The sequence below is a fragment of the Alosa alosa genome, chromosome 12 (assembly GCF_017589495.1).
Source record: "Alosa alosa isolate M-15738 ecotype Scorff River chromosome 12, AALO_Geno_1.1, whole genome shotgun sequence".
Taxonomy (NCBI): domain Eukaryota; kingdom Metazoa; phylum Chordata; class Actinopteri; order Clupeiformes; family Clupeidae; genus Alosa; species Alosa alosa.
The window spans coordinates 6,665,237-6,677,547 of NC_063200.1; the positions used below are offsets into that span (position 1 = coordinate 6,665,237).

The 12,311-nt window shown below is 40.4% G+C and overlaps 2 protein-coding genes across 3 annotated transcripts in view; both read right to left on the reverse strand.

The window, feature by feature from the left end:
- LOC125304450 (probable helicase senataxin) overlaps positions 1–431 on the reverse strand; it is a 33,792-nt gene extending 33,361 nt beyond the window's left edge. The window contains exon 1 of one of the 2 annotated variants that reach the window (XM_048258740.1): positions 344–431. The gene's annotated coding sequence lies outside the window, so the exon portion shown is untranslated. Of the gene's footprint in view, positions 1–339 lie in introns of both variants that reach the window. The other variant, XM_048258739.1, reaches the window with a different exon arrangement.
- Positions 432–1,420: 989 nt separating this feature from the next.
- dolpp1 (dolichyldiphosphatase 1) lies at positions 1,421–12,083 on the reverse strand. The gene is made up of 8 exons (XM_048259913.1): positions 11,974–12,083; positions 10,264–10,364; positions 10,059–10,143; positions 9,586–9,685; positions 9,371–9,469; positions 7,265–7,393; positions 4,885–4,974; positions 1,421–2,856 (listed from the first exon to the last, which is right to left on the reverse strand). Exons 1-8 carry the CDS (start codon positions 12,047–12,049, stop codon positions 2,820–2,822), a joined length of 717 nt encoding a protein of 238 aa, XP_048115870.1. The 5' UTR covers positions 12,050–12,083; the 3' UTR covers positions 1,421–2,819.
- Between the last annotated feature and the right edge of the window lie 228 nt (positions 12,084–12,311).

Sequence of the window (12,311 nt, forward strand, 5' to 3'; positions counted from 1 at the left end):
CAGCTAACGTGAATCTTGCCATCAGAGCTCACTTGGATGTCGCGAACCTTAAATTCAAGTTTTAAAACGAGTTGCATTAACATAATCATATACTAAGCCATCTCTTGCTTTAAAAGAAGCACATGCAGCTGATATTAACGCCAATGTTGACAATTATCCATAGATGCTGCCTAAGTTTACGTTAGAAATAAGTTACCGATAGAATGCTACACCGCGAAAACAACTTTCCAACCCCAAGATAAAGCAAATTAATAAATAAATACCGACAAATGACAGTAGACCAGAAACTACTATGTCTGTCAGTATAATATTACTACAAATTTGTCAACAAATACTTACTTGCCTTCGCTGAAATACGCTAGTTGTCGCTATAAGCTTTGTATCCATGAGTTTGGCTAACGTTACATCTGTGCAGTAATGGGTCGCTTCCTTGTGACATCACGCAGGTCCAACATGACGGTTGGTTGTAAACTTTATAGGACAGGGTCAGCAGCCATTGGTTGTTATTAATTGAGAGTAAATTGTAGATCCAATTAATTATAGTATGATATAGAGACATTTAACAACAATTGACAGACGGTGGTGTCCTGGAATGGTAAATTCCATAGACTGTCTGGTAAATTCACAAGAATTACAGGATCCCATGGTCTAAAAACAAATGCACAAGATTATACTAGCACTTTGCCTGTAGGGCCTACTTTTGATCTCTAATTTGTTCCCAACTGTAAAGTAGGCTAGGTCAAAGAGAGTGTTGGGTATCCTACTAAATTACTGACACATATGCCTACAAGAAAGTCTTTCTGTGATATCTGAGGATACATTTATTTCCTACTCTTTCATGGCTTAAAATATTTGCCAACTGATTAGGCCTAGAGTCTATGTGGTTTGGCTTGTCATTTTGAAAAAAAAAAAAAAAACATTGCTAGGCTAATCATTGCAACAACAAAAAAGTATGCCCTATAAATAATATGTGGTCACCTGTGATTAAAATGTTCACACAAAACCCTGATCAAAAGGTGTGTGTGTGTGATGTTCTATTTGTGATGTCATGGTCTGACATCATGACTGGCAAGCAGAATGAACATCACAAGATCCTTAGATGTTAGGTGATGGAAATTAGATGGAGGAAGAGAATCCTCAAAGCTTTACCACAGAGAGCATTTTAGGGTTTAGCTTTAGGCATCATCTCTACATTTGTAAGTGGTGACATTAACTGAATTGCTGTTTGACACCTTAAAATTTGAATTTCCCCTGGGGATCAATAAAGTATCTATCTATCTATCTATCTAAAGCAGCGAGATTTGTCTTAAATGCTTATAAGAATGTTCATGATTATCAACACGTATAGCCAAAGAACAGGTTCTCAAGGATCCATGACTCCAAACTATGATTGAACTCTCCAAACAAACACATTTCTCCATTCTGTTCATGTTTTGCTTTTATTTAGCTTGATATGAATGACACAGAGAAATGAATAGTCTTAAGAACTACACACTCCCAAACTCCCTTTACACAGCCCGTTTCCCAGACTCCATCTCTGGGTTACATAGGCTTCACAGCACAAACACATGCTGCGGTTCACCTGAGGTTTGGGTATATTTTCATTAGTTTTTCTTACTTTTCCTCATTGTAATTTTCAACTGATGTTTACGTCTTGTTACCAGTAACACTGGTGCACTTAACTTATGGGTTGACCTCAAGCAATATACTTTAAATAAAAAGCTAAAACATAAAAAAATGATTCCCATCTGTATTTTCTAAAAAAAAAAGAAGAAATAAAATGCCTTTAAACATAATCCAACTGTGTATTCCTGATGCATGTGTGTGTTACCAGCAATATGGAATGTCAGAATATTAATCTGTTAGAAGCCCTAGGGGAAAGTAAGATAGACAAAAAATAAAACCAAAAGGGAAAAAGTGAATCTCCTCACACAAGAAGACAGGCAGTGTAGACAGGGAGAGTATCCACGTCCTAGGTCTTGCCAGTGAAAACAATAGACCTAGATTCTTAAGGACTGCTTTGAGGATAGACTATTTCATCCCCAACAGCAGATCTGTCAGTGTACTTATGGTGATGAGTCAACCTATCATACGTTCAGGACAGCTAAGCAAAGCCTGCTTGTCCATGACACAGGAGGATATTAAAAGACAGAGGCATATCTCTGTAAACCTTTGTTGTTGTCGTTGTTAATTCATTCAACTTTTTTCACTATCATACTTGTAATTTCTGTTCATGTTACATTATTATGTTACTAAACCTTCTATACAATGAGAAAGAAAACTAAACTATCTTTTCAAAATCTTCAACCCCACAAGAATCCTTACCCACAAAAGAAATACCCCCACCCTCTACACAGTTCTCTTTAAAAAAAAAAAAAAAAAAAATTCATGCTGTTATAACACCTGTCCATTCCAAACACACACCCTCCCAAACAAACAAAATACATAGCCCTCAACCCTTACATACTTACTAGTGTGGTTCTGACACAACTGCACTAATGGTTAAAATATATATTAAATCAATTTCTCATTAAATAGTTTTTGCGTCTTGCACTGTTGGCATGCATCAGGAGGGGTAGGGAAGGACAGGAATGGGTCAAGACACTGCCTGCTGGCATGACGACAGCACTCAGAACAGACAACAGGTCCCGGCAATGTCTTTGGTCCACCTGAGACCACCTGGCCCCCTTCTGTGTCTCAAAGAGAACCGTCCTGAATAATATACTCCAGTGTGGTTTTGTTTGTGTACTTGTTGTGTTTGCTTAGTGTGTGTGTGTGTGTGTGTGTTCTCCTTAATTCATCAAACGGAATGCAGCAAATCACTGAACTTTAGTCCCAAGTTTTCGTTGTCTGTTTCTGTAAAGAGAATGATAAAACATAATTGCAAAACCACACGTATATGAGCATTGAATAACTCCTGAAATAGGCTGCATTATATCTGACGACTACATGAAATGTAATAACAGTGCATACGGTAAGTATTCACAGCGCTTCACTTTTTCCACATTTCGTTATGTTACAGCCCTTGTCCAAAATGGATTCTATTAATTTTCCGCTCAAAATTCTACACACAATACCCCATAATAAAATGTTTCTTTGTCAATTTATTACAAATATAGAACGAAAATAGAATATGTACATAAGTAATCACAGCCTTTGCTCAATACTTTTTGTGGCATCTTTGGCAGCATTTACAGCTTCAAGTCTTTTGGAATATGAACCCGCAAGCTTGGCACACCCTTCTTTGGCCAGTTTCGCCCATTCCTCTTTACAGAGCCTCTTGAGCTCCATCAGGTTGGATAGGGAGTGTCGGTCCACAGCTATTTTCAGATCCCTCCAGAGATGTTCAATGGGATTCAAGTCTGGGCTCTGGCTGAGCCACTCAAGGACATTCAGAGTTGTCCTGACGCCACTCCTTCAATATCTTGGCTGTGTGCTTAGGGTCGTTGTCCTGTTGAAAGATGAACTGTCGCCCCAGTCTGAGGTCAAGAGTGCTCTGGAGCAGGTTTTCTTCCAGGATGTCTCTGTACATTGCTGCATTCATCTTTCCCTCAATCCTGACTAGTCTCCGAGTTCCTGCAGCTGAAAAAACATCCCCACAGCATGATGCTGCCACCCCCATGCTTCACTGTAGGGATGGTAATGGCCAGGTGATGAGCGGTGCCTGGTGTCCTCCAAACATAACGCTTGGCATTCACACCAAAGAGTCTTGTCTCATCAGACCAGAACATTTGGTTTCTCATGGTCTGAGAGTCTTTCAGGTGCCTTTTGGCAAACTCCAGACGGGCTGCCATGTGCCTTTTACCAAGGAGTGGCTTCTGCCTGGCCACTCTACCATACAGGCCTGATTGGTGGAATGTAGAGGTGTTGAAATTAATCAAATGAAATAATCAATGCATCGCGATGCAGACATGGACGATGCTGCATCAATGCAGTGGCCAACCGTAATCGATTATAACGCAATGAACCGCGGCATAAACATTCAAATGAAAAACAACACTCTTAGTAGCCTCATTATCTCCGGGTCTCATTTACCTGACATCATTAGTCACGATTTGCATGTACGTGCCAGAGCAACATGGCTGAAGGTGGTTGCTATACAGTATCTTACTGCATTCCATCAAGTCAAATATCCTATATGGCATTAATAGAAAAATGTATTTGATGAATCGAACCGAGTCGAATCGCTGACATGATAATCGTAATCGAATCGGGAGATCAGTGACAATTCACACCTCTAGTGGAGTGCTGCAGCGATGGTGGTCCTTCTGGAAGGTTCTCCTCTCTCCACAGAGGAACCCTGGAGCTCTGTCAGAGGGACCATCGGGTTATTGGTCACCTCCCTAACTAGCTTAAATAGCTTTGTAAAACCCCTTGGTGGTTCCAAACTTCTTCCATTTACAGATGATTGAGGCCACTGTGCTCATTGGAACCGTTAAAGCAGTTAAAGGTCTACAGACAATTCAGGTGTGTGCCTTTCCAAATCATGTCTAATCAACCGAATTTACCACAGGTGGACTCCAATTAAGCTGTAGAAACATCCCAAGGATGATCAGTGGAAACAGAATGCACCTGAGCTCAATTTTTACCTTGATCGCAAAAGCTGTGAATACTTATGTACAAGTGATTTATTTGTTTTTTATTTTTAATAAATTTGCACAAATGTCAAACAAACATTTTTTAAGTTGTCATTATGGGGTTTTGTGTAGAATTATGAGGGAAAAAAATAATAGATTCTATTCTATTTTAATCCATATTGGAATAAGGCTGTAACATAACAAAACATGGAAAAAGTAAAGCACTGTGAATACTTTATGTATGCACAGTATATGTATGTAAATAATAAAAAAAACAAAAAACATTCATTTGCGCGTCTATTCTCACCTGGCTTCAGAGCGGGTGACTGTGTACTCGAACCACAGAATATTCGGAATAAGACTGGTGTCCCTCACCAGGAAAAATTCTGAGATGGGCCTATGAGAAGATCATAAGGGTAAGATTAGCCCCAAACACAAACACACATTTAAGTTTAATTTCACTGTTAGTTACGCCCCAGCTGGAAGTCGCAAGTCAATTAACCTTTTCCTGACCCACTCTCAATTACAATTGAGAAGGTCTGCGTGCTAATCAGGCTAGGGGAAGAAGTTCCTACAAGCACAGAGTAGACTTGTAGAAGGCTGAAACTATCTGTAAATCTGCATATGTAAAATGCATACAAACACATCAAAGACCATGTTAATCAAAATGAAACCAAGACTTGTTTGACCTTGTACAGGTTTGAAAAATATTCCTGAAAACATATGAAAAAAGTGGTACTAAATTGTAGAGTTAGACCAATTAGTACGATTCACTGTTTTATTGTACAATGCTTTTTTCTTTAAGGGGTATTGAATATTGATGATGCGATGAGTTCCCTTAATTAGCCCATTTCAAAAGATGTCGCAATCACGTTAACCAACTTTCGCTGAAATTTCAACAATATCGCTACTTTCCGACTCGACCAGATTTAAGTTTTTCTAAATTTCTTTGTGAAGGTAGCAGAGGATTAGGAGAAAAATTGAACATAAAAAAGGTTTGAAAAACAGAGTCGTAGAAAGTCACTCCTCTACAACACAGTCTGCAGGAAAGACAGGAACAGGAAGACGCTTAACCAAGTCAAGGTATCAATAGGCGTGTTCGTCTTCATGCAGATCTGTGCAGATCTGACCTGATGTGACGCATGCTGGGTTGAACACAATGGAGAGCTCCATTGTGTTCAACCCAGCATGCATCACATCAAGTCAGATCTGCACAGATTTGCATGAAGACAAACAAGCCTAATATGCAGCCTGACGAGCCAGATCCACATCAAGATGTAGGGTCTGGGAACTCACCATTGGCAGTGCTCAATCCGAGGGGTGGGATAAACGGTTGTCTTTCAAATTCCCTCTGCATGCAATAGGATAGCGCTACAATCCATGAGTCCCATGCGTATTCCTACCAGCGGAGCTAGTTGGCTAGTTGATCAAACTTTTGCCAACTAAAAAAAAAGCTTAACCCGAGTCACGATTTAAAGACCGCTGTTGGCCAGCATCAGCATCCATCTTATTTGTTTTCAACAACCCAGGTATCCAGGTTCTAAACATACAGCTTGACCCCAACAGCAAAGATCCAGGCTTGTTGGTATGGCAGTCAGAACGCGTACTCAACTGTAATGACAGCCTTCAGTCACATCCAGCATGCATCATGTTCAGCCAGATCTGCCCAGTACTGCTTGAAAGTTGAATGAGTCTATTAACCTCAGTTCAACAAAGCCGTTAATCTGGAAACTATAAAACGGGCTAACTCCTCCTATTAACTGGGAATTTACACCAGAGTTTTAAAAGTATTTTTCAGTCGACCAGAATTCCATTAGAATCAGTGTATCATTTTACAACGTCCTTTATATTGATAGGACAGTAGAGAACGACAGGAAGGCGAGTGGGAGAGAGATGGGGTGGGATCGGGACATGACCGCAGGTTGGAAATGAACTTGGCTACCCATGGGCACCGAGACCCAAGTGTGGTACGGTGCTGCTGCTTGCGCCACAGCTCCCCCCAAAGAAAGCGGATTTTAAACTGCACTTCTACTTTTATAGCGTATGCGAAGCGCACATTTGCTTGTCTTGCTTGCCGTGTAAATTCCCAGTAAAGCATATGGGCACAGACATGAGTGTGCGGTCACATGTCATGCACACCACTCTAATGCTAGGTTCACATTACCAGGCCAAATCCGATTTATTCACTTGATGTGACGCATACCTGATGTTGTCCAAACAGTGTGAACAGGGTAAGTGACACGAAATCTGACTTTTTCCATTCTGATTTAGCCCACTTCCATATGTGATCTAAATGTGATATTTTAGAGGTCTGATGTTCTGCCATTTTTCTGATGTGCGCTATAACATCACTCGTTGGAAATGGAAGAGAGCTACGAAGGTAGTCAATCAGTCAACTTAGCTACGTCCTGTCCGTGTGTTAGTTTGTTGTTGTTTTACAACATGTGGGTCAGGACTCACCAGTCTATCCATCACCCTGAAAATCTACAAAATGGTGATGGATTTTAATGGGGGGCTATTTTCTATTAAGTGTGGCACTAGGAATTACACTCACAACTACATAAGTAAGTGTCCATGGAAGTGGTGGAGGTTATTTTTGGCAAAATCAGGTAAGTAGTATCACTTTGTTTTGTGGCCAAATCTGCATCTACAGCTGATGTATATTTTAAGTGGAATGTGATGGTTACCAAGCAGCAATCCTGGGGAAGAGGGGAGTCAGCAGCTCCTGGGTGATGAAAAACCAGACCACGGCCATCACACTCCCTGCGACGCCTCCGTAAACCACTTGCCTTCCGGAATGGTACAACAAGTAGACCCTAAACACATTGCACACACACACACAATACATAATTTCAACACAACCCCAAGTGACAAAAAACCATAGACATATTTCAGGCATCAATAAAGGTGATGATGAAACGCTTATCCCATTCTTCAATATTTGATAGCCTGTCACAGGAACGTTGTTTCGCTAAAATCGCCTGATTTGGTGCATTTATCTGTATCGATAACATTATGGGAGAACCTGCATGTAGCCTAATGGTAGCCTAACTTTTTTTTCTCTGTTCAAAACTTCGGTTTACACGAAGACAATAGCCTTTCTTAGAAGCTGTGAAATTTGACCAGAAAGGAACATGTCTTCCTTCTGAAAACAATATTTGATCATTTAACTTCACCTGAACAGCGACAGGTCTTGGTAGGCAGTAGACTCAGCAGACGTTAAAACGGTAGCCTACTGTTATAGCCAGAGTCAGTCAGCATCATGTAACATTAATGGCGCTAGTCATGAATCCTGTAACATATTATATCATATAACAGCGATGGCTTATTCAAGACGCGATCTGCATGGATATATAACCACCCAGAAAAACTCAGAATGTGAGTGATAAAGTTCATTAATTGTATGAAACCTTTTATTAGTTATCCATAGCAGCATCACCTATATTAGGGCTGTTATGCTAGCTCAGCCTTTAAATATGTTGTTATTTTGGTCATGTGGACTTGATTAAACGGGTAAAGATAATTCATAAACTGCTTATTTCTTACATGACTGAAGCAGTAGCCTAGGTTCAACAGTGGTGTTTGAGGTTGCTGTGTTAAGTTGTTGTGTGTGATAAGCTAAACAATTAGGATAAATCAGTTTATTTTGACATCACGGAGTTAGCCTGACCTGTAACGTTAGCCTATAGCACATAAGCCTATTCTGTTTTCATTTATTAGCATTTGTTGTGATTATATAATCAAATGACACTCATGATAACTTGAAATAGAAGGACAGAAGATAGGTGATTGATGTCCACAAGCACCTAATTTCCGCGAGACAAATTAGAACAAACTGTTCGGTAAAAATAATCTTGCCATGTTTAAAATGCTGCACTTTTTTTCCCTTCATAGTGCCTTTGCCCTTTTAAAACAAGAGTTCCATTATCAGCAAAATAGTTTTAAGGCCCAGCATCAAGTCTTCCGCTTTTTAACATTCCATATGTTATCTAAAAGGTCCAGTATGTAGGAAATAATGGAAAATAAACTGTAACCATTCCAAAATGATCACCATATGTTGTCAGAGAGTGAGGAAACTCGATGAATTGAAGTAATGGCTTATTTGACAACATTACTCTAACCCGTGAAACCCCGTAAAACCCATGAAAAAAAATCAGTTACGGGCGGAATCTCTTGGAATTTTCGCTTATGTTTTGAACGATTAATTGTAGAATAGCTGATAATAATGGGCTAGCTGGCCCTCCTATTTGGGTTGTCAAATTAGCAAAGGCCAACTGTCAACAGCTGTCAGTTGTAGTCATGAACGCCAAAGAGGCAGGCAAATTTCCAAAATTAAAACAAGAAACAAATTAAGTGGACATCGGAGGAGCTTCCTGAGATGGTGACGCCTTCGCCAAACGAAGAATATCAAGTCTGGACGCAGAGCTGGCCATATTTCTCCACAACAGGTAGCCTATGCTAAACTTCATCTGCATCGCTAACTTCAGCTACATATGTTACGCTGGTTAGAGAGGTATTTTTGTTTTCACTGTTTCCGTAATGTGTAGCTGGGTCATGGTTGGAGAAACGTTAAAGCAGCTGCAGGTCAACTAATGTTAGCTAAGTCTTCATTACATCTGGCAACCCAGGAGAGGCTCGCGTCTGGTAGTCTTGAGACTACCGAACGTTCGGTAACAATCCTACAAATCGCTCCTTTAATGCAGAGGAAGTAGATTGGGAACCAAATAGAACGTTCAAGCATTGTTTTTGTTTACCTTGTTGAAAGGGTCTATACAGCAGACACTCTTTCTTACCTGCTGTAACACACAGCCAAGGCTATGCTCAGTAAGATGATAGACAAGACGTGTCTCCATAGCAACTCCACACATCTAGCATTGTTGGTTTGATGCATTCTAAAAATGAATTAAAAAGTAAAAGTTTCAGTTTTTCCAAATAATTCATTAAATCCAAAGAAAGTTAGGCCACATCAAAAAAGAAAGTGATCGCCCCCAAACGAACTTGTACTCACCTTAAATAAAGAAAAAGAAAAAAGTAAACAACAAAAAACCAGATGAACTGCGCATGACTGGATGGCATGCCATACTCTGTGTTTAGGGTTGCATGGGCACCTGAGGAGGAGAATAGAGACAGCAAAAAAAAAAAAGAAAACACCTTTTCAATGTATTCATTGACACATTTACACCAAGATATGTACATTACTAGTCAATAGTTTGGGGTCCCTTAGGAATTTCCATTGTTCTCCATTATAGACAGAACACCAGCTGAGATCAGGTGCATTGTTTTTTTAATCAGGGCAGCAGTTTTCAGATTACATTATGTGCTTACATGTGCTGATTTAAACAACATTGCAACTGATCTCAGCTGGTATTCTGTCTATAATGGAGTGGAATGGAAATTTCTAAGTGACCCCAAACTTTTGACCGGTAGTGTAACTTGAATACAACTGATTCCATCTGTAGGCGAGCAGGCAAAGCATCTCACCCCCACAAGGGCGTGGCTCCTGCAGAATGTGTTTCAGTAGCCAGTTAAGCCCCTCATTTAGTATCAATCCCCCAAAGAAGGAGATCTATAGAGACATTGGACATGTATTATTGAAAGCACAAACACTCAGTCAAGGGCTGAAATTAGACTGTATAGGTCACAATATATGTGTAGTTTACAAACCAACAGAGCCAAAAGAACTTACTGTATGTAGTTCTCGCTTGAAGACTATGAGTGTCACAAAGCCCACCAGGATAGCAATGGGGAGCAGGCTAATGTACGCCAACACCTGTCCTGTCAGATCACCTGTAAAACAAGAGAGCTGGCAGGTGGGCCTAATGTTCCACTAGTTGTTTTAGGACAGCATGTTGTTAGCAACATTAGGCAGTTATCTCCAGCGGCATACCCTGTCACCAGATGTTAATCTAACAAAGTATATTTAGGATGTGGTGGATTAGCAATGGCTAAAAGTTAGCAAATGTCATTAGCAGCACACCCACTGTTGATCCAGGAAGACAAGGCTAAACTCAAACTTACAGGTATGAAGCTGGCAGGTTTTGTTGACACCTTTACAAAAATGAGCAAGGGACAAATAATCGATCCCTCCTCGTGCTACCTCGCAAGCCTTGTCGTGCGTGTTAACCTGACTACATGTCTTTTATGCATTAACTTTCATACAATGGTGCTGACTCTGAGACCGATGTCTGAACACTACAGTTGCAGAGAGGAGTTCCACTGACTGCAACGCGGTATCTACAACCTGCTTGCTCTGCCAGTTGTTAGCCAGCCCAGTAGCCACCAAAAACTGCCCAGACTAGGCACTGACTTTAATCAAGATGCGCGGCCGAGACTAGGATTAATATAATGGATTTACCAATGAGGCAACTTTAACCTGTGAATGTTTTTGTGATATACGTTATTGTGATCAACATGTCTCATTGTTTGTTATAAGCATTGTATGTCTAAACATGCATGTCCTACTGGTATCGTGCCATTTTAGAAGACATATTCAGAAGAGATAAGAATAAGAACAGCGAGATGGAGATAGAAGCTTTAACATGTCGACAATTTTGCATTTTTGGTTTGTTAGCTGGTTAGCAGCTATCAGTTCACAGTGGTTCCCGTACTATTGTAACACATTGCGCATGTGCTAAGCACAGAAATTGGCAGCTGACGTTACATTCGGTATGTTAAAGCGTACGAATGATGATGAATCGATACGTCTACGCGTAACACAGCGAGGGCAAAGATCAGTATGTTTTGAAAAGCAGTAAGTTGTACGAAACTTAAATGCTATTTCACTGGACGGACATTAGCGTCTGTACACACACACACACACACACTTGTAAAACATTTAACATAAATGTATCTGATCTGCTCAACACCAGTGAGACAAACTCAATCCAGGAGTTGTGCATTTAAACCATGCATCTTTGGGGTTTCTTTTTGGAGCCAATAGTCAAATTATTTCTTTAAATAAATAAGCAACCACTCGGAGAGAGAATTAAGACTTATTTGCACTTTAGAATCAAATTATTGAAAATGCCATCACCTAGATGTAACATCCACAATACCTTCAGCGCTCTGCGTAGTGTTAAATGGGAGATGTAGAAACAATGAGAGCACCATGACTGTTGACAAACAACGAATTAAGCTGATTAATGGTAAACATGGTCGATCACGACTTAGTATACACCGACATGTTCGACCTGTATTTGTGCTGCAATCCTCTTAAAGTAGACGTGGGGATGATATCCCGAACAAGCCCATTCCCTGTGGACCGATGCATGCACTGTTCCCTATTTCTCACTATTTGGCAACTAGCAGTGGTCGGGTCCATTCAACCGAAAAGCAAAGCATTGCACAACGATGTAACTGGATCCAAATACCAGTGAAATACATGAAATTGACTTACCAGCAGGATACTCAACATGAGTTAACGATATTGGCCGCCATCGAGGCGGTGCCGAGCACTGTTCTTCGGCCGCCATCTTACCCGGACACCGGGTAGCGGGATTGACGAATGAGAATGTCACGCTGAAGAACCTGCAGCCAATCAAAACACACAGGCGCGGTTATGCTTTTCCATCATTCAGCATGCAGAATCGGTATGAAAAAAGTAACGCATGCAGAAGATCAGACATCCAATAAGATACGTGTTGGGGAGAGGCACTGTCCAGTTTACTGTCCCATGCATGAGTACTGTACTGCTAAAAAATATTATTTAAACGAATAAAGATCGTTCAGTCTAAA

What these genes read in the sequence shown, in the direction of transcription:
- dolpp1 (XM_048259913.1), bottom strand. Translation starts at nt 12,049, where the DNA reads ATGGCGGCCGAAGAACAGTGCTCGGCACCGCCTCGATGGCGGCCAATA. An exon ending in TTTCTTTTTCTTTATTTAAG is followed by an intron (nt 9,470 to 9,585) that starts GTGAGTACAAGT and finishes ATTCATTTTTAG; the next exon opens with AATGCATCAAACCAACAATG. An exon ending in GTCACCCGCTCTGAAGCCAG is followed by an intron (nt 2,857 to 4,884) that starts GTGAGAATAGAC and finishes TTCTCTTTACAG; the next exon opens with AAACAGACAACGAAAACTTG.